The sequence below is a fragment of the Octopus sinensis genome, linkage group LG18 (genome assembly GCF_006345805.1).
Source record: "Octopus sinensis linkage group LG18, ASM634580v1, whole genome shotgun sequence".
In the NCBI taxonomy this organism is placed as follows: domain Eukaryota; kingdom Metazoa; phylum Mollusca; class Cephalopoda; order Octopoda; family Octopodidae; genus Octopus; species Octopus sinensis.
Window position 1 is genome coordinate 46,445,799 of NC_043014.1, and position 23,491 is coordinate 46,469,289.

Below are 23,491 nucleotides of genomic sequence, written 5' to 3' on the forward strand. Positions count from 1 at the left end.
AAGTGGTTGGCATTAGGACGGACATCCATCTATCGAATTCACACCAAAGGAGACACTGGCTCACCAGCTCCTGCGGAACTGTTTAACCCTTGCTAGTATGGAAAATGGTGTGGAGAGGGGAGGCTGGTATGAATGAGTGACTGCTGGTCATCCATAAACATCATTGCCTGACTTATGCTTGGAAGAGTAACTTTCTAGGTGCAATCCCATGGTCAATCATGACCGAAGTGGGGGGGGGGTTAACTTTTAGGAAGGGCATCCAACTATAGAAACCATGCTGAAACAGACACTAGAGCAGCAGTTTTCAACCAGGGTTCCGCGGAACCTTAGGGTTCCGCCAGTACAGTCCAGATGTTCCGCCAGTACAATCCAGGGGTTCCGCAAGAAGTTACAAAAATGCTAAAATCGACAGTAATTTTTAATTCTCCTGTGCAGATATGTGTGCATAAGACAATTAAATTATTGCACAGGGGTTCCCCGAGTCAGTGGAATGTTTCCTTGGGGTTCCGCTCCAGCAAAAAGTTTGAAAAGTACTGCACTAGAGCATGATACACTCCTTTGATCCATCTGATCCTGTGAAACCATCCAGCCCATGCCAGCATGGAACACGATGTTAAATGATGACGATAAAGAAGATCATTAAGATAATTATTTATTTAATGAACACATTCAGGGTTTGTTGTTATGTAATTATTTTCTCCTGATTGTCTAATTCCTTGCAGTGGATAATGCACTCAATGACCTGTTTACTTTTGAACTTTTCTCTTGCCGAAGATCTTTTTTCCCAATGAAAATAGCCACAGCTTTAATCATTAAAACCGGAAAACTTCAGACAGATCTTACATTTTAAAAATTTATAGCAGTTCTGTATCTTTCCATCCTCTTTTGATTCAGCACAGTGCAGTTCCATCTCCACGAGATTCAAGTCACTCCACTACATCTTGATTTATTTATACCATCTCAGCAATCTCCTGATGAACATTTCATATTGGCTCTTCAATATTCAGGAAGTCTGCAATGCAGTTTGGATTGATTTTTCTCCGGATAATATGCATTGCAGTTGTTTTCATTTGCTGCCATGCGACATTAAAATTTTCAATAGCATTCATGATATGGCAACCCTGCCAAAACTCTTTTACATTTGGTTTTGTTTCACCATCTGAGAACATAATTACTTAAAAGTGTACTATAAATAGCAGGCTTTGATAATCCTCTGGTCCACAGTTTGAGTCAAACTAGTTGTGGTTGGAGGCAGAAAAGCTTCTTGTCTGCTTGGTCTTCCAGTTCAGGGGAGAGATCTGGAGCACAATGCACAAAATGCAAAGGCTTTATTTTCTACATTTTTAGCTCGGTAGTATTCTTTATTAGCTGAGCAGGGATACAAAGTAAACCAATCCTGAGAAAACTGCTCTGTAGGAGTATCCCTTTATATTTGTTTGTCATACACCAGGAAAATATTAAAATTATCTTTTCATAACCTTATGATGTCTCAGAATGGGCTGTGTGGTAAGTAGCTTGCTTACGAACCACATGGTTCTGGGTTCAGTCCCACTGCGTGGCATCTTGGGCAAGTGTCTTCTACTATGGCCTCGGGCCGACCAAAGCCTTGTGAGTGGATTTGGTAGACGGAAACTGAAAGAAGCCCATCATATATATATATATATGTGTGTGTTTGTGTGTCTATGTTTGTCCTCTCAATATTACTCGACAACCGATGCTGGTGTGTTTACGTCCCCATAACTTGGCAGTCCGGCAAGAGAGACCGATAGAAAAAGTACTAGGCTTACAAAGAATAAGTCCTGGGGTCAATTTGCTTGATCGACTAAAGGCGGTGCTCCAGCATGGCTGCAGTCAAATGACTGAAACAAATAAAGGAGTAAAAGAGTAAGTAATGACTTCATCTTTAGATCTCCTGAAACATTGCCCCCAAATACCAAAGTCATGTGATCTTTGATTGAGACCCAGGTGTACATTTTTCGTCTCCAGAAATGTATCTTCATTTCGGTATCCATTTTAAAAACAAGTCTTTCTCACCTGCTTTTAAGAATTTGCTGTTTTGTGTATTCTCCTTCATCAATAACAATGTTTTCAGTAAAGCTATGACAGCAGTTACTGCTTATTTGTTGTTGCTTTGCAGACTCAGTATCTGCATGTAATGTAGTTTTGAGTAATTCTGAAAGCACTCAAACCAGCTACAACTTTGAGGTTTTCAATTTTGGCACCAAAATTCTGTATTTTCTTTAGCTCATCAGATATGCTAAAATGTTTCAATTCTATAATCTGTAGCAAAAATTTGACCATTATGCTGATGTTTGCAATATGTTTAAAAGTTTTTGTCATATTTTCCATTCTACTGGTTCTGTTCCAAGTTAATTTCGTATCAGCTAAAAGTGCTAACACTTAGAGCACAAGCTTTAATTTTTTCTTGGCATTATTGCAAATCGTTTTTACACTTGCTGGTTGAAAGCAGAGAACTCTTCCAATACCTACAGCTCACTGTCCATCATTGAATCCCTGTCACATTTCTAATTTAGTTTCTAATGTTACACTTTATCAAAGTTCTTTTTCGTTTGTTTGCGTCCAGAGTCATCAGTGGTGTACAAGCCATCTTTAGTTATCAATGCAGCAGGGATAAATCAAGGAAAAAATATTTGCCACGTGAAAATCATAAAAACCATACAATAACAAAACCTGGCTTGTTTTGAATTTAGCAAACTTCACAATGGTTTGCTGTTCGGCCACCTGCCCCTATCTACTTTTATATGTTTACTAGCAGTATCGCTCAGCATTGCTTGGGTTTGTTTCGACCCTTTAGAATTGGAATTTTTGAAAAGTAAAAATTTTGCATTATGTAGCTTGTTATTCTCTTTAAGTGAACATTTTTCTGGTTAAAATACACCGAAAAATGGTGACACAGCTGTCAAAAAATCGTAAAAAATAAGGATTTTCATAGAAAAAAAATCACCTTTTTGATGTAAATAATTTTTGGTGTTAACATAGTCCGATTTGAAGTTTTTCTTCTACGGAAGGAAGAGCAAGCCTTCTTCTATCATACTCTCAATTTTGGTCAACTTGCGCTGCAGGGTCTTGGAGGAGATAATGTTAGTTGAAGGCTACTAAACCTGCCACACACAGACAACTTCAACTTTATATATATAGATTTGTCCCAATTTTCATTTAAAATCATGATTAATTGGCCAACAGAAATGTAAATTGTTACTGGAACATCAAAAAGGCCATATTTTGTGTTCAGGACATCTAAGAAAAATCTAACAGACCCTGCTGTAGAAGGAGTACTACTCTGTATTTGTTAAATGCAATTTTGGCTTTAGTTTCTGCTATTTTATATTTTGAATATTAATCATTATTTTAATTACTTAACGACCATGTTCCGTACTGGTATGGATCAGGCAGTTTGAAAGGATCTGATGGGCCCAAGGACTGCATCATACTTATGTATATATATACGTACGCACATACATAATTACCTGCAAATACAGAGAGATTTTACTGAGAAATGAGCCCTTAATGCTTGGGAAAGAGCTAAATATCCTTTTCCTCCTCCTCCTCCTCATCATCATCATCATCACCACCACCACCACCACCACTATCGCCACCACCACTACCAACACCACCATCGTCATTCTCTCTTCTACAAGTACAAAGCCTGAAATTTTGTGGGAGGAGCCCTGTCAGTTACAATGACCCCAGTACTCAATTATTGGTACTTATTTTATTGGACCTTGAAAAGATGAAAGGCAAAATTGACCCCAGCAGAATTTGAACCCAGACAGTAAAGAGCGGAAGAAATGCTGCTGCTTACCATTTTACCTGACATGCTAACGAATCTGTCAGCTCATTGTTTTGTGATTAACTGTTTCGAATTTTGGCATGAGACCAGCAGTTTTTGTAGGAGGGAGTTGGTTGATTAAATGAACCCCAAAAAGATGAACAGTAGGGTTTGAACTCAAAATGTAAAGCAGGAAGAAACATCACTAAGCATTTTTCTGATGTACTAAGGATTCTGCTAGCTTTCTGCCTTAATAATAACAATAATAATAATAATAATAATGATAATAATAATAATGATAATAATAATAATGATAATAATAATAATGATAATAATAATAATGATGATAATAATAATAATGATAATGATAATAATGATAATGATTATAATAATAATGATAATAATAATAATGATAATAATAATAATAATAAATGTATCTGTCAAGACCTACCAAAAACTGAGCAAATATAAAGATCTTGAAATAGAAATCAGCAAAATGTGGAACCTGAAGACTAAAACAATACCTGTTGTCATAGGTGCCCTGGGAATGATAGCGAAAGGGGCTGATCGCTACCTAACTCAGATACCAGGAAACCCCAAAATGGTAGAAATTCAAAAGATAGTGCTCATGGGAACTGCTCATATCCTTCGCAAAATACTTTCTATGTAATCTCAAGGTTTAAAACAAACACAACTTTCTTTTTTTTTCTTTTCTTATCTTTTTTTTTTTAGGCATTCACTAGTACAACACTAAATACAAGACCGAATATATGGCACACTAGGCATAACAACAATACGAACTTCCAACCTGTTGCCTCTTGAGCCCTCTGGGTGAGACTTGGAGCCAACTTGTACAAATATAAAGCAAAAGTCAAACATAGAATAATAATAATAATAATAGATATGTCCTGCATTATGATGATGTAACTTCGTTGTCTGTGTGACTAGCCTAAACAGCGTACCTCACTGACCACCACTACTTACTAAGTCTGAGGTAACTCCTCCAGAAGATGGCGCTCTTCTTTTAATTTTGACTCTGTATCTTTTGGAGGAGTTACCTCAATCCTTTCTATATTAACCAAAATGAAGTAGATTGACAAAATTATTTTTTGAATCAGTTGAAGACACACAAGATGTTGAAATATTGTTCACCAGATAACAATGACACTATTCTTTTAATTTTGACTAATAATAATGATAACAATAATAATAATAATAATAATAATAATAATGATAACAATAATAATAATAATAATAATAATGATAATAATAAATTTTCTCTTTTCTCTTTTCTCTTCAGGTGCGACTGGACACTTTTTAAAAGCTGTTCTTGCAATAAGCTCTATAATATTTTTATCCCAGTCAATATTCCACATTGTATTAGTTAGTATTGCTACACCAACTGAACCCTATGGCTCCATATTTGGTAACTGTAAGTATAACTATTTTCCATAATTTTTCAAAAAAACGAAGGCTTTGTAAATACTTGTTTAGAGGTTTATTATACAACTATTTATTCATTGCTGGAACCATTGAAATCCCGATTTATTTTCTTTATTATAAAGCTACATGTGAATAGAGGTATTTTATCCCTTTTCCTATACTGTGATCCTATACATTTGATGTCACCAGTGAGATCGGGGAGGTCTCTAACCAGTCATGCTAGAAATGGCAGTTAAATTTTCCTTAAACAAGGAAGGTCACTGGATAATGTTGTTAAAAGCATACTATATGGAAAATAGTGAGATGGTCATGTTCATATCACAAGGCAGCTCAACCGGGTCAGACCTTTGGCTAAACGATAATATTCTTTCATAAGCGTCCTATTATTTCTAGCATGAAGGCACATGGCCTGGTGGTTAGGATGTTGCACTCCTGATTGTGAGATCATCGTTTCAATTCCTGGACCAGGTAGTATGTTGTGTTCATCATCATCATCGTTTAGTGTCCGCTTTCCATGCTAGCATGGGTTGGACGGTTCAACTGGGGTCTGGGAAGCCAGAGGCTGCATCAAGCCCTGTCTGATCTGGCAATGTTTCTATGGCTGGATGCCCTTCCTAACGCCAACCACTCCATGAGTGTAGTGGGTGCTTTTTACGTGCCACCGGCACAGGTGCCAGGAGAGGCTGGCAAACGGCCACGATCGGATGGTGCTTTTTACGTGCCACCGTAAAATATTTCAGCAAAATATTTAATTCCGTGTTGCTCACTTCGACATCTGATGCGTGCCACACCATGCACCTGTACAGACATTGTCAAATTGATGGAAGGAGTGAGATAATGTACAACGCAAACATTCGGTCACTATAAACGAATCGCCTGTGCAGGTTCTTCAATAAAAGGGTAAGGGCAAAGACCCCCTTCATTCATGACTGACATTGGGATTGCACCTAGAAAGTTACCCTCCTAGGCTGAAGTCCAGGCAAGGTTGCTTATGGAGGATCAGCAGTTGCCAATGCATACAAGCCTCCTCTTTCCATGCCACTGATGTTATCCAAGGGAAAGGCAAAGGGGCCGATACAGCTTGGCACCTGTGACGTCACATCTCATTTCTACAGCTGAGTGAAACTGGAGCAACATGAAGTAAAGTTAGTTAGTTAATTTTTTGGCTCAAAAAGCAAAAAGCAAGGCCATGTAGGGGGACACGGAGTTATGTACAGGGTGGTGTTCATGTAAAGAGTTCAGGCCACTTGTGGTCAAGGGAGGCTTTGAACCAAGCGGTCGTCGGCATCTTCACCATCTCGTCCGGCAGCTTATTCCACGGATCCGCAACCCGGACGGAGAAAGCCCCTCTCCTTCGAGTCTTGCTCAAGAGCACAACACACAGCCCGATCCAGGAATCGAACTCACTACTTCATGACTGTGATCCCGATGCTCTAATACAGGGCCATGCATCTTCACCAGGTTGTTCAGTAAGGAGCTGCAAAACTATCATCAGGAGAGTCCACTGTAATTGTAGCAAGTTTAACGGATAGAATAAGGCCAATCGTACAAGGCCCAGTTTTGACGATGTTTACTTATAGTAGCACTTTGTACAAAGGTTTTGTGTTTTGATTTTAATATCATTTAAAACTGAAAGACGTGAATGTTAAAAAAAGGAAAATTTAAACAAGAATGTAAATAAAAATAATGGCTAAAATTCATTTAATGTTAGAAATGTGCTTTGAAAAAACACTGCAGAAAATATTTTACTTCGAAGTGCACTTAATTTATTTTTAGTTTGTGCAAATTCAGGGTGCATTAACCCCCACCCACCGCACGCACGCACACACACACACACACGCGCACACACACACACACACACACACACACACACGGACACACACACAAACACACACACAAGCACACACCCGCGCACACACACAAACACACACACCAACACATATACACACACAAGCATACACACAAACACACATACACACACAAGCATACACACAAACACACACACACAAACACACACACACACACAATCGCGCACACACACAATGAGGGAGATGTATTTATTAATGATTTAATCAGTTTTAATGATTTAATCTGTTCCTGACGACATTTACTGTGACTGTAGCAGCAGCAGCATCTCTGATCTTCATTCGTTAGACAGACCTCATTAGCGCTTGATAATTGTGGCCAGCATGTGTGACACCCTGTGGTTCTGCCCGGCAGTTGATAACAGGGCTTTTCTGCCCGCATTACGTCATATTAGAATTCCTGTCAATTGATCTTTGAGTCAGTCTAGCTTGCTTCATGCACAACTTGTATCAGCTTAATTGCTCTTCAGCAATACTAATTAAAACTGCAGTTTGTTATCTTTTTCATTGCATCACAGTTTGTACTTTCAATCTAAAGACGGCTGCAGTGCTCGTTAACTAAAATATAATTAGAGTGAACAAAACCAAAGCTTGATTTTATTCACTCGAGAATGACTGTGTAGATGTTAGAATACTTGTTTCTTCATAGCATACTCTTTTACTCTTTTACTTGTTTCAGTCATTTGACTGTGGCCATGCTGGAGCAACGCCTTTAGTCGATCTAGTAAATCGACCCCAGGACTTATTCTTTGTAAGCCTAGTACTTATTCTATCGGTCTCTTTTGCTGAACCTCTAAGTTATGGCGGCGTAAACACACCAGCATCGGTTGTCAAGCGATGTTGGGGGGACAAACACAGACGCATACATACATATGTATATATATATATATATATATATATATATATATATACACGACAGGCTTCTTTCAGTTTCCATCTATGAAATCCACTCACAAGGCTTTGGTTGACCCGCAGCTATAGTGGAAGATGCCCAAGGTGCCATGCAATAAGACTGAACCTGGAACCATGTGTTTGGTAAACAAGCTACTTACCACACAGCCACTCCTACACCTATAATTACATAGTAACATATGAAGTTGAAAGAATAATAATCTTTAATATAAGACAAGAGACTGCCAGTGGAGTCCTTCTGCAGGTGGAGAATAATTCAGTCCTTGCTGCCCCATTCAGGCAATGCATACAGGCTTAGGGGCAAAATGCTCGAGACCCTGATAGACTTATTGATGATACAGAAGAGTTCCTAACATTGTGACTGATTCAGAAGAGCTTGAAACCCCACCGAATAACTCCTGCAGTTTCTGCATGGGGTCAAGTGGCTCCAATGTTTATTTCACTCAGTGAAAATACAGACTCTGAAAAAATTGATGTTAACCCTTTCATTACCAACCTGGCTGAAACTGGCTCTGGCTCTGAGTCCAACACATGCAAGCATGGAGTAATGGCATTGACCCTTTTGTTACCAACCCGGCTGAAACTGGCTCTGGCTCTGAGTACAAATGTCTTGTTTTCATAAATTTTGAATTCAAATCTTCCACCAAACCTTAGTCACAATTTATGTTCCTAACACTAGTTGAATGATAACTAAGTTATTTTACTAAATTCTTTGTTATAATCAAAGTAATTGAAAGAAACACAGAACATCTCAAAATAAATACAGTAACGAATGGGTTAAAAATTATATGATGAATTTCTTGAGTCTGGAGAGAAAACACTAACAATTTGGTCTGCTGTAAATAATTGGATTTTAATATACCTAAAAATAGCCATGAATAATTCTAACGATGCAGAAATATAGTTGTATTTTCTCCAGATAATTACTCATAATTTTGTTTATAAACTTGTATAACATAAATCATTTCATTCTTGATTGTTTTTCTCCTTTAGGTACAGAGAAAGAATCTCTCGTTAGACAGATTGGGTTTCAAAGGTGAGTGCTTCAGCCTTTCATTCTCTGAAGTCTTTTGTTACCACCATGAAAAATGTTGGCAGTTTTGGGCGCTTTTTATAGCATCAGCACTGCTTTGGGGGTCGTCTTGTTATTTGCAAAGTGCAAGAGCGCAACCATGATGGATGCAACAGATTTATTGTGAGCGGATGGTAAAGGAGTGAGTAAAAGAGGGGACGGTGTTGGGGGCAGGAGTAATGAAGACAGGAGAGGGCAAGGGGAAGAGTAATGTCAGGGATTAGTTGAAAGGGAGTAGAGACAATTGGGTGGGTTAGATAGGTGGGCCCAGTGGTGGGGTGGGTTGAATAGGTGGACCCAGTGGTGGGGTGGGTTGAATAGGTGGACCCAGTGATGGGGGGGTTGAATAGGGGAGGATTGATGGGGTGAGTTGAATAGGTGGGGCCAGTGATGGGGTGGGTTGAATAGGTGGACCCAGTGATGGGGTGGATTGAATAGGTGGACCCAGTGATGGGGTGGGTTGAATAGGTGGACCCAGTCGTGGGGTGGGTTGAATAGGTGGACCCAGTGATAGGGTGAGTTGAATAAGTGGACCCAGTGATGGGGTGGATTGAATAGGTGGATCCAGAGATGGGGTGGGTTGAGTAGGTGGACCCAGTGATGGGGTGGATTGAATAAGTGGACCCATTGATGGGGTGGGTTGAATAGGTGGACCCAGTGATGGGGTGGGTTGAATAGGTGGACCCAGTGATGGAGTGGGTTGAATAGGTGGACCCAGTGATGGGTGGGTGGGTTGAATAGGGGGGGGGCAGTGATGGGGTGGATTGAATAGGTGGACCCAGTGATGGGGTGGGTTGAATAGGTGGACCCAGTCGTGGGGTGGGTTGAATAGGTGGACCCAGTGATGGGGTGGGTTGAATAGGTGGATCCAGAGATGGGGTGGGTTGAATAGGTGGACCCAGTGATGGGGTGAGTTGAATAAGTGGACCCAGTGATGGAGTGGGTTGAATAGGGGACCCAGTGATGGGGTGGGTTGAATAGGTGGACCCAGTGATGGGGTGGGTCAAATAGGTGGACCCAGTGATGGGGTGGGTTGAATACGTGGACCCAGTGATGGGGTGGATTGAATAGGTGGATCCAGAGATGGGGTGGGTTGAATAGGTGGACCCAGTGATGGGATGGGTTGAATAGGTGGACCCAGAGATGGGGTGGGTTGAATAGGTGGACCCAGTGAAAGGGTGGGTTGAATAGGTGGACCCAGAGATGGGGTGGGTTGAATAGGTGGACCCAGAGATGGGATGGGTTGAATAGGTGGACCCAGTGATGGGGTGGGTTGAATAGGTGGACCCAGTGATGGGGTGGGTTGAGTAGGTGGACCCAGTGATGGGGCGGGTTGAATAGGTGGACCCAGAAATGGGATGGGTTGAATAGGTGGACCCAGTGATGGGGTGGGTTGAATAGGTGGACCCAGAGATGATATGGGTTGAATAGGTGGACCCAGAGATGATATGGGTTGAATAGGTGGACCCAGAGATGGGATGGGTTGAATAGGTGGACCCAGTGATGGGGTGGGTTGAATAGGTGGACCCAGTGATGGGGTGGGTTGAATAGGTGGACCCAGAGATGGGATGGTTTGAATAGGTGGACCCAGTGATGGGTTGGGTTGAATAGGTGGACCCAGAGATGGGATGGGTTGAATAGGTGGACCCAGTGATGGGGTGGGTTGAATAGGTGGACCCAGTGATGGGGTGGGTTGAATGGGGGGCCCAGTGATGGGATGAGCCGAGTAGGTGGACCCAGTGATGGGGTGGGTTGAATAGGTAGACCCAGTGATGAGGTGGGTTGAATAGGTGGAGCCAGTGATGGGGTGGGTTGAATAGGTGGACCAAGTGATAGGATGGGTCAGACTAACTGCCACGTCAGTATGGAATGGATAACTCCTTCTGGTTTCAAGACACAGTTTTTTTGTTTAGAAAGAAGCAGGGGCAGTCAGGGAAGGGTGGGCATAGTAATAAGAGGGAAGTGAAATGTAACATCTGGAGATTGTTGAGAGAGAGTTAGAGATAAGATAAGATAGTGAGGAGGTTTAACTCTTCAGCATGCAGATTATCTTATCAAATGTAAATGCTTATTTATTCACATTGTTTTCAATTAAGCATGTATTATCTTGTAGCTTTCAGATTTGGAATGATGCAGTTGTTTACTTTTAGAATGACATTGTGTCTGGCCCTCGTGCCCGTGGCACATAAAAGCACCCACTACACTCTCGGAGTGGTTGGCATTAGGAAGGGCATCCAGCTGTAGAAACTCTGCCAGATCAAGATTGGAGACTGGTGCAGCCACTGGCTCTCCAGACCTTAGTCAAATCGTACAACCTATGCCAGCATGGAAAGCGGATGTTAAACTATGATGATGATGATGATGATTGTGGAGAAGGTGTAAGAGGCCAGATCTGGCTAATCTGAACTTAAAACAAGTAGAATATGCAGGCCAGATGTGGATAGTTTAAATGCTAAAGGGCTAAGTAGTGCTACCCCCATCCCTGCTGTTTCCTGTGTTATGACTGGGTACAGTGTTACATGGATGAAAGGTGAGTTGGAAGTGAGTAATGGGAAGAGAAAGTAAAGGGAAAAATAGGATCAGGGATTAGTGAGTCATTAGATTGATAAAGGCCATTGGAATGATATAGGCAGTGAGGAGATGGCCACGAAGGGATTGAGTAGTGGGGGATGCAGTGTTATAGGATGGATGTGAAGAGTAGTGCAGAGGAAAGATAGATAGGATCATGACGAGGGGGTGGGGTGGGGGCAGGTTTTTGTCGTTAAGGTAACATATCCAAGAGAGCAAAATGACAGGTGAGTCAAGGCGGGTAGATTAAGGTCGCCAGCAAGCAAACACCTCTTTAATTTAAGCAAGAGAAAGGATGAAAGACAATGTTGGCCCTTGGTGGGATTTGAACACAAAGTGTAGAGAGCTGGAAGAAATAGTGAGAATGAAGCATTCTGTCTGATGATTCAGCCAGTTTGCAATCAATACTTTTTTACTCTTTTACTTATTTCAGTCATTTGACTGCGGCCATGCTGGAGCACCGCCTTTAGTCGAGCAAATCGACCCCAAGACTTATTCTTTTGTAAGCCCAGTACTTATTCTATCGGTCTCTTTTGCCGAATCGCTAAGTGACGGGGACGTAATCACACCAGCATCGGTCGTCAGGCGATGTTGGAGAGACAAACACAGACACACAAACACACACACACACACACACACACACACACATAGTTACAGGGACGTAAACACGGCAACATTGGTTGTCAAGCGATGGTGGGGGGACAAACACAGATACACAAACATATACATACATACATACATATATATATATACACGACGGGCTTCTTTCAGTTTCTGTCCACCAAATCCACTCACAAGGCTTTGGTCGGCCCGAGGCTATAGTAGAAGACACTTGCCCAAGGTGCCACTCAGTGGGACTGAACCCAGAACCATGTGGTTGGTAAGCAAGCTACTTATCACACAGCCACTCCTATGTATCTTTTATTTTGTCTGTCTTCATGTTCATAGTTCAAATTCTGCTGAGGTTGACTTTGCCTTTCATCTTTTTGTACCAGTGAAAGAAAGAATAAAAAAATATACATACATACACACACACATACACATACAAACACACACAGACACACACACTCATATATGTATTCCTTTATTCTTTTATTTGATTGTCATTTGACTGCGGCCATGCTGAAGCACCGCCTTTAGTTGAACAAATCGACCCCAGGACTTATTCTTTGTAAGCCCAGTACTTATTCTCTCAGACTCTTTTGCTGAACTGCTGGTAAACACACCAGTATCGGTTGTCAAGCGATGGTAGGGGGACAAACATTGACACACAGACATATACATATATTGATAGGATGGGCTTCTTTCAGTTTCCTTCTACCAAATCCACTCACAAGGCTTTGGTCGGCCTGAGGCTATAGTAGAAGACACTTGCCCAAGGTGCCACGCAGTGGGCTGAACCCAGAACCATGTGGTTGGTAAGCAAGCTACCTACCACACAGTCACTCCTGCACCTATATGTATATATATATATGTATAAAGTTTTTAGAAAGTTTTCTTGGTACAGTCACTGTTAAAAAATGTATGTAATTAAAAACAATTATATAAAAAATCCTAACAAAACAGGAAGACACAAATCTTTTGGATAGAAGTGTTTGTAATTATAAATACTTCTTTTCCAAGCAGTTTGTATGATTAATAATATTTCAAGTTAACACACAGACACACACACTTGCATGCATGTGTATATGTGTGTCTTTTCACTGTTTTCAACAAGGAGGGTGTCTGACTGTAGAAAAACTGCCTCAGTATATTCTATCCAACCCACAGAAAAGTGGATGTTAAAATGATGATAATGATACTGTTAAAGTGTGTGTACACACATATATATGTGCTTGACTAAATATGTAAATGTACATATTTAGTCAAGCACATATATATATATGTGTACACACACTTTAACAGTATCATTATCATCATTTTAACATCCATTTTTCTGTGGGTTGTGCTTGACTAAATATGTACATTTACATATTTAGTCAAGCACATATATATATGTGTACACACACTTTAACAGTATCATTATCATCATTTTAACATCCACTTTTCTGTGGGTTGTGCTTGACTAAATATGTACATTTACATATTTAGTCAAGCACATATATATATATGTGTACACACACTTTAACAGTATCATTATCATCATTTTAACATCCACTTTTCTGTGGGTTGGATAGAATATACTGAGGCAGTTTTTCTACAGTCAGACACCCTCCTTGTTGAAAACAGTGAAAAGCAATGTTACTTTCAGAGGGATTTTAATTAAGAGTACACTAAACTGCAACAGATATCACTATAGGCACAGGTGTAGCTGTATGTTATGAAGTTGGCTTCCCAACCGCATGGTTCTGGGTTCAATCCCATTGCATGGCACCTTGGGGAAGTGTCTTGTAATATAGTCTGGGGCCAACCAAAGCCTTGTTAGTAGATTTGGTAGAAGGAAACTGAAAAAAGGCCATCATCATCATCATCGTTTAATGTCCACTTTCCATGCTAGTATGGCTTGCACGATTTGATTGAGGACTGGCAAACCAGATGGCTGCACCAGGCTCCAATCTTGATCTGGCAGAGTTTCTACAGCTGGATGCCCTTCCTAATGCCAACCACTCCAAGAGTGTAGTGAGTGCTTTTACGTGCCACCGGCACAGAAGCCAGTCCAGCGGCACTAGCAACAACCTCGCTCAAATGCTTTTTCATGTGCCATCGGCACGGAAGCCAGTCAGCTGCTCTGGTAATGATCAAGCTCGGATGATGCTCTTAGCACTGCACTGTCCACTGGCATGGGTGCCAGTCATCGAATTTGATTTGATTTCGCTTTTACTTGCCTCAACAGGTCTTTGCAAACAGAGTTTAGTGTCCAATGAAGGAAAGGTATGCATCATGTATATGTTGTGTATCTGAGTTTGTCCCCCACAACATCGCCTGACAACCGATGCTGGTGTGTTTAGGTCCCCATAAATTAGCGGTTTGGCAAAAGAGACTGATAGAATAAGTACTAGGCTTGCAAAGAATAAGTCCTGGGGGTCGATTTGATTTGACTAAAGGCGGTGCTCCAGCATGGCCGCAATCAAATGACTGAAACAAGTAAAAGAAAAAAGAATATATATATATATATATATCTGTGTGTCTATATGCCTGTTCCGCACCACCTGTCAACTGGTGTTGGTCTATATACAACTCCCTAACTTAGCGATTCAGCCAAAGAGACCGATAGAATAAGTACCAGGCTTTAAAAAAATGAATAAAAAGTACTAAAATTTTTCAAGGCAGTGCCCCAACATGGCTACAGTCTAATGACTGAAGGTAGTAAAAGTAAAAAAAAGAAAGGATATATATATATACATATACATACATACATACATGTACATATATATATATATATATATATATGTATGTATACATACATGTACATATATATATATGTATATATATATATCATCATCATCATCATCATCATCGTTTAACGTCCGCTTTCCGCGCTAGCACGGGTTGGACGGTTCGACCGGGTCTGGGAAGCCAGGGGCCGCTCCAGGCTCCAGTCTGAATCTGGCAGAGTTTCTACGGCTGGATGCCCTTCCTAACGCCAACCACTCCGTGAGTGGATTGGGTGCTTTTTACGTGCCACCTGCACAGGGGCCGGAGGGTCCGGCAGAAGGAGATGTGGGGGGGACGGGGGGGATTCGGCGCCTGAGAAGAGGAGGGTTGTTGTGGTGGTGATAGTTTTCGTGGTATTTTTCTTTTGATCTCTCTTCCAACCTGACCACGCCGTGGGCAGGAGCTGGTGTTAGCAGTGGACATTCGTTATCGTCACTGAGTATATATATATATATATTTATTCTCCTTATCTATGACTATAGGTGAAGTTCCTGATTTAATGTTTGTGAAAAATCAATTTTTCTCTACATATCTCCAGAACTTTCTTAGTTTAGTGTGACTATAAATTCAATGGTCGAATAGAATGATTTAACTAAAAAAAAACAAAAAACCCTGTGGGAGATGATAAACTTTGTTATCATTCAGCCGCTACTTTTAAAAAAAACTAAAATAGTTCATGACGAATTTATTCATCGTTGAGTCTTTATAGATTACCGGATACAGCGGCCGACACTCAGGTTGTGAATTGTAACAGATTTCTTTATAACAACTGTGTTCGCTCCATTCGCATCTATGTGGCAGGCTGGCTTGTGTTAGACTTATTCACTGTTTTGTTTAGTTTCAATGAAGCTAAAACCGAATGTTGAGTCATCTGTGCTTTTTAAAAGAGAACTAGTCTTTTGTTAGTACTATTGCTATACACAGCAATTATTGATCAGTTATCGGAATATGGCTTGCAATCACAAAATAGAGCCATGTAATAGAACAACTTACCAAAGTCGTTTGCCACACATTGGTTTTTTAAAAAAATTTTTTTTTTTTTAAACAAAAGTAAATGGTGGTGCCCCAGCATGGCCACAGCTCGTGAGCTGAAACTAGATAAAATAATTAGATACTTACTCTTTTTTTATTTGTTTAAGTCATTTGACTGCGGCTATGCTGGAGCAAATCGACCACCGGGACTTATTCTTTGTAAGCCCAGTACTTATTCTATCGGTCTCTTTTGCCGAACTGCTAAGTGACGGGGACGTAAACACACCAGTATCGGTTGTCAAGCAATGCTAGGGGGGCAAACACAGACACACAAACACATACATACATATACATACATATATACGACTGGCTTCTTTCAGTTTCCGTCTATCAAATCCACTCACAAGGCATTGGTCGACCTGAGGCTATAGTAGAAGACACTTGCCCAAGATGCCACGCAGTGGGACTGAACCTGGAACAAAGTGGTTGGTTAGCAAGCTACTTACCACACAGCCACTCCTGCACCTATAACTTATAAGCATATACTTGCTTATGAATTCTGCTAATATCATTGGTTAATATAAGTACAAACTCTGGCTGTTGTAATTTGTACTAATGTACAGGTACTTGTGTTTCATTTAGTTATTGAAGTAAATTTACTATTTGTTTAATCTAGAGTGTGTTGATCAAGGTAACCACTCTCAATTTAGACAAATCAGTAATTTGGAAAGTCTTAAAACGCAAAGGTTCCAGAAAATCAATGTTTTATTTGTATGTAATTAATTGTTTTATTGATATTTTGATTAATTTTATTTAATTATTCATCTATTTTTTTCACCTGTAGGTTGGATGATGTTCCTGCCAAACACATTGCAAGACTAATTGGCCCAGATCTTTTAGTGTTTCTTGTTTCAATTGCTGTTCTAGCAATTTGCAGCAAAATCCTTAAGGAAGGCCCAAAGGGATCCGATCTCACCGGTATTGTTCATCCACAGAAACGTCGTGTTCATAAAATCCTACAGTTCAGCAAAATTACATTGTTAATTTTGCTCTTAGCAGCCTGTAGCATCATAGTACCATCTCTCTTAAGTGCTTTCTACTTCCTCACTTTCCTTATTGCTGTTACCTTTTGGGCATTTGGTAATTCATTGGGACGAAGATTTTCAGGCTTCAAGTACATACTACTTGTTTATGCAAGCCTACATCTGATCCTTCTGTATCTTTACCAATTCCCATTTTTCCAAGAAATTCTCGAAGAAGATTCCTTAGCTGCACGGTAAGTACAGTCAAAATTTCTCAATGTATATTTTTAACCCTTTTGTCACTGTATTTATTTTGAGATGCTCTGTGTTTCTTTCAATTACTTTAAATATAACAAAGAATTTAGTAAAAGAACTTAGTTATAATTCCGCTAGTGTTAGGAACAGAAATTGTGACCAAGGTTTGGTGGAAGATTTTAATTCAAAACTTATGAAAACAAGATATTTGTACTACAGAGCCAGAGGCGGTTTCAGCTGGGTTGGTATTAAAAGGGTTAAGAATTGTTTCTCTATTATATATTTTAATCCATTCGTTACCGTATTTATTTTGAGATGCTCTGTGCTTCTTTCAATTAACTTTAAATATAACAAAGAATTTAGTAAAAGAACTTAGTTATCATTCAGCTAGTGTTAGGAACATAAATTGTGACTTAGGTTTGGTGGAAGATTTTAATTCCAAACTTATGAAAACAAGACCTTTGTACTCAGAGCCAGAGGTGGTTTCATCAGTGTTGGTCACGAAAGGGTTAATTAAGACTGGTCAACTGTAATTATTCAAAACCTTGTCATTACTATATTTTGGTTGAAAAACTCTACCTTTGTTTTTGTTGATTTTGAAAATAACGAAGAATTTAACCAAAAAACTTTGTTATAATTAAGCTGGTGTTCAGAACATAAATTAGCATAAAACTTTGATGGAAAGTTTTTGATTTAGATTATTTTAAAACAGGGAGGTTGTATCAAAGAAGCATGAGGAATCCCTGGTGGGTTGGTATATAAAGGGTTTCCCCACTTCCAGCAATATTGTGATTAACATCATCATTGTCTTTATTCAAGGTGCCATGTAAAAAGCATGGGTGCTCCTTCCATGTAAAAGGCACTGGTGATGGTGCCACGTAAAATGCGTCCAGTACACTCTGTAAAAAGGTTGGTATTAGGAAGGGCAATCCAGCTGTAGAAACCTAGCCAAAACAGACTTAAGGCAGGGAGCTGGCAGAAACGTTAGCACGCTAGGTGAAATGCTTAGCGGTATTTTGTCTGCCATTACGTTCTGAGTTCAAATTCCGCCGAGGTCGACTTTGCCTTTCATCCTTTTAGGGTCGATAAATAAAGTACCAGTTACGCACTGGGGTCGATGTAATTGACTTAATCCCTTTGTCTGTCCTTGTTTGTCCCCTCTATGTTTAGCCCCTTGTGGGTAGTAAAGAAATAGGTATTTCATCTGCCGTTATGTTCTGAGTTCAAATTCCGCCGAGGTTGACTTTGCCTTTCATCCTTTCGGGGTCGATGAAATAAGTACCAGTTATGCACTGGGGTCGATGTAATCGGCTTAATCCGTTTGTCTGTCCTTGTTTGTCCCTTCTATGTTTAGCCCCTTGTGGGCAATGATGAAATAAGAAACCTAGCCAAAACAGACTATGAAAGATGGTGTTGCCCCTAACCTTGTCAGTTCCTATCAAGCTTTCTGGCCCATGCCAGCATGAAACATAAATGTTGAACGCCAGTGATGATGAGGATGATGATCTCCATAACTACCAGCATTGTTACCATTCACTTCTACCATCACCATTATTATTGCTAGCTCCTGCTACCATCAACCACTATCATCATCATCATCATCATTGTTTAACGTCCATTCTCCACGCTTGCATGGGTTGGACGGTTTGACCGGGGATTTGGGAAGCCAGGAGGCTGCACCAGGTTCCAGTCTGATCTGGCAGTGTTTCTACAGCTGGATGCCCTTCCTAACGCTAACCACTCCGTGAGTGTAGTGGGTGCCTTTTACATGCCACCGGCACAGGTGCCAGGCAAGGCTGGCAATGGCCACGATTGGATTGGTGCTTTTTATGTGCCACCGGCACGGAAGCCAGTCAAGGCGGCATTGGCATCGGCCACGTTCGGATGGTGCTTTTTACATGCCACCGGCACGGAAACCAGTCAAGGCAGCTCTGGCATCGGCCACATTTGGATGGTGCTTTTTACGTGCCACCGGCACAGGGATCACAACTGCAGTTTCCACTATCATCTCGCAAATCTGCTTTCACCAATACACACCATAACCATCGCCAATATTGTCTTTATATGTCACAGTTTGAATTTTTGGTGGATATCATTTCGTTGATATGCTAATATTCTTTTCTCTAGCTTAACTGGATTCACTGCACTGGTTCATACCAACTGTGCTGTGCCATGGGACATAGAGTTTTCCAGCAATCAAGTTTCCTGGCCAGGCTTTGTCAATCCCGGACTTCTTCTTCTGCTTTATTGGACTGTTGCATTCCAATGTCGCCACTGGATATACGAACAAAGCACTCTGAAAATGGTACTTATTATTATTATTATTATTATTATTATTATTATTATTATTCTGTTTGACTTTTGCTTTACATTTGCACAACCTGGCTCCAAGTCTCGCCCAGAGACGTCAAGAGACAACAAGCTGGAAGTTCATGTTGGTGTTATGCCTAGGGTGCCATATATTTGGTTTTGTACTTAGTGTTGTACTAGTGAATGCCTAAAAAAACCATACGAAAATCATGTTTGTTTTAAAACTTGAGATAACATAGAAAGTATTTTGCATAGGATATTTTTATTATTATTATTACTATTATTATTATTATTATTATTATTATTATTATTACCTCTGCCTTAGCAAAGGTAGAGGTGTTGTTTTCAGTCATGTTTGTTTGTTTGGTTATCTATGGGCAAGATATCTCAAGAACCACTGAATGGATTTGGATGAAACTTTCAGTCAGGGATCTTTGGCCTCGTGACTGGTGCGAACGGATTAAATTTTGGGATCAATCCGGTACCCGACAAGAATCCTGGATTATTTGTTATATTTACTTTACTTTTCATGAAGTATTATGATCTTACATTGATTTCAAGTCTTTCTCTGATTATCTCCCTTGAAAGCATGCTCATGGTTTCCACGTAAGTGAAGGTGGCGTTGCTGTTTCCAAAGTTTTAATTTTGTTTCTCTATTTTAATTTTACTCGCGTCTCTATCTTGTGACCGCTTGTGAAATCCACATATTCCCACGAAACTTCTTCCACCGCCATGGTTCGAGATGCCTCGAGGGTGGTGGAAAAAGCCGACTCGACCCGGCCAGGGTGAATGTCGCCACAAGTACAAGTAAGTACAAGTACATGGAGCTGAAGGAGATGCGTCCATGTGTATCATATGCAAAACACAGGGCTAATAAAAAGGTTGTCTGTCATAGCAGAATTGATGCCAGTGTTGGTTCCACATAAAATGCACTCCTGCTGGTGCCACATTAAAAGCTTTCATGCTGGTGCCACATAAAAAGCACTCCTGCTGGTGCCACATTAAAAACACTCCAGCTGGTGCCACTTTAAAAGCACTCTTGTTGGTTCCACATTAAAAGTACTCCTGCTGGTTCCACATAAAAAGCACTCCTGCTGGTGCCACATAAAAAGCACTCCTGCTGGTGCCACATAAAAAAGCACTCCTGCTGGTGCCACATAAAAAAGCACTCCTGCTGGTGCCACATAAAAAGCACTTGTGCTAGTGCCACATAAAAAGCACTCCTGCTGGTGCCACTTTAAAAGCACTCCTGCTGGTGCCACATAAAAAGCACTCCTGCTGGTGCCACTTTAAAAGCACTCCTGCTGGTGTCACATTAAAAGCACTCCTGCTGGTTCCACATAAAAAGCACTCCTGTTGGTGTCACTTTAAAAGCACTCCTGCTGGTGCCATGTTAAAAGCACTCCTGTTGGTGCCACATAACAAGCCATTGGACTGCAGCCTGCTGAGGTTACCACCTTGCGGGGTTTAGTCAGACAAATCAACCTCAGTACTTATTTTTTTTTAAGTGCTTCCAATCTCTTATTCTATCAGTCTCTTTTGCTGAACTGCTAAGTAACAGAGATATAAACAAACCAACACCAGTGATAGAGGACAAACATAACACACACTCTCACACACACACACAATGGGATGCTTTCAATTTCCGTCTACCAAATCCTCTCACAAGGCCTTGGTTGGCCAGGGGCTGTAGAAGAGGACACGTACCCAAGATGAAATGCTGTGGAATTGAACTCAAAATCAAATGGTTGGGGATGCAAGCTCTTTAACCACACAGCCACAGCTACAGATCTATGTATAGATTCATTTGATTTACATGATAAATGTTGAGCTAAAAGTGGTAATATTTGTTGACATTCTGTGTCAACAAATTGTTTGCCAGTTCTGTGCTTTTCAAGATGTGAAATAAAAGAATCCTTTGTTTGTAAAACAGGTGAGGTTTAGTGACAGAAATAGCCTCTGATTGTTTAAAAAAAAAACAAAGAACAAAAGTCAAGCTGGAAAGCATATGCTCGTCTCACCCCGGTACCATGGGGGAAATAGACATAGAATGAGTAAACAGACTACTGTTCCTCAAATTCTATAGAGTTTTGTGGCTGTGTGGTAAGTAGCTTGCTTACCAACCACATGGTTCCGGGTTCAGTCCCACTGCGTGGCACCTTGGGCAAGTGTCTTCTACTATAGCCTCAGGCTGACCAAAACCTTGTGAGTGGATTTGGTAGACGGAAACTGAAAGAAGCCTGTCGTGTATATATATATATATATATATATATATATATACATGTGAAGGTGTTTGGCTAGTGGTTTGGGGCATTCGGCTCAAGATCGTAAAGTTGTGAGTTCAATTCTTGGTGATGCATTGTGTCCTTGAACAAGACACTTTATTTCACGTTGCTCCAGTCCACTCAGCTGGCAAAAATGAGTTGTACCTGTATTTCAAAAGGTCAGCCTTGTCACACTCTGTGTCACGTTGAATCTCCCTGAGAACTATGTTAAGGGTACATGTGTCTGTGAAGTGCTCAGTCACTTGCATGTTCCGTTGATCGTATCAGCTGGGACCTTCGTCGTCGCAACCGATGGAGTGCTCCTACCTACCTATATACATATGTGTGTGTGTGTGTGTGTGTGTGTGTGTGTGTCTGTGTTTGTCCTCCTACCATCACTTGACAATCAATGCTGGTGTGTTTGGCAAAAAAGACCGATAGAATAAGTGGTTTGGCAAAAGAGACCGATAGAATAAGTACTAGGCTTACAAAGTCCTGGGGTCTGTTTGTTCGACTAAAGGTGGTGTTCCAGCATGGCCGCAAGTCAAATATCAAACAAGTAAACAAATAAAATAAAAAAAAGAATATATATAAAATAAAAAAAAAAGACTTTATATATATTCCTATTGAGAGAACAAAAATATTTGAAAAGGAAAACTTTTTTATGCAGGAATATAAAAGAGATATTTGCATTTCACATTATCTCTTAATATCCTTCCACCTTCTATACTGATGGACGATAACGGTGATTCCATGAGATTAATGTTTGCTTATCATTACCGATATGAAGTAATCGGTCAATAAAATTGACATTGATAGCAACAAAACAAAACAAACTTTATTATTTATTTTTTTTTTTTGGGTTTGTTTTTATCTAGTCAGAAATTCTAATTCTATACCTGTGTATATTATATTATTATTATTATTATTATTATTATTATTATTATTTTATATTATTATTATTATTATTATTATTATTATTATTATTTATTATTATTATTATTATTATTATTATTATTATTATTATTATTATTATTATTATTATTATTATTATTAATAATAATAATAATAATAATAATAATAATAATAATAATAATAATAATAATAAAAAAAAATAGATTTGGTTCTGGGATCCATCTATAAATGTCAGTAATGACTCTACAACCATGCCAACATAGAAAACACAGTAAAATCACAAACAAACACACACACACACACGTTTGGAGGGGTGTGCAGCTATAGAAGCAAAGCCAAAAAATGAAACCCAAGGGGGACATGTGGTTCTGTGATCCAGTTATAAATGTCAGTAACGACAGTCCAACCATGCCAACATAGAAAACACAGTAAAATCACAAACACACACACACATGTTTGGAGGGGCACCCAGCTATAGAAACAAAGCCAAAAAATGAAACCCAAGAGTGAAACCCATGTGGTTCTGTGATCCATCCATAAATGTCAGTAATGACAGTCCAACCATGCCAACATAGAAAACACAGTAAAATCTGAAATACACACACACGAGTTTGGAGGGGCACCCAGCTATAGAAACAAAGCCAAAAAATGAAACCCAAGGGTCACATGGGGTTCTGTGAGCCATCTATAAATGTCAGTAACAACTGTCCAACCATGCCAACATAGAA

General features: G+C 40.0%; 1 protein-coding gene across 2 annotated transcripts in view; it reads left to right on the forward strand.

Moving 5' to 3' along the window:
- Positions 1-23,491, forward strand: part of LOC115221801 (piezo-type mechanosensitive ion channel component 1) — a 273,364-nt gene that overhangs the window by 75,285 nt on the left and 174,588 nt on the right. For both annotated transcript variants that reach the window (XM_036510979.1, XM_029792033.2), the window contains exons 3-6: positions 5,091-5,222; positions 9,004-9,046; positions 16,842-17,273; positions 19,402-19,579. In XM_036510979.1, coding sequence (XP_036366872.1) covers positions 5,091-5,222; positions 9,004-9,046; positions 16,842-17,273; positions 19,402-19,579 — 785 coding nt within the window. The remainder of the gene's footprint in view (positions 1-5,090; positions 5,223-9,003; positions 9,047-16,841; positions 17,274-19,401; positions 19,580-23,491) is intronic.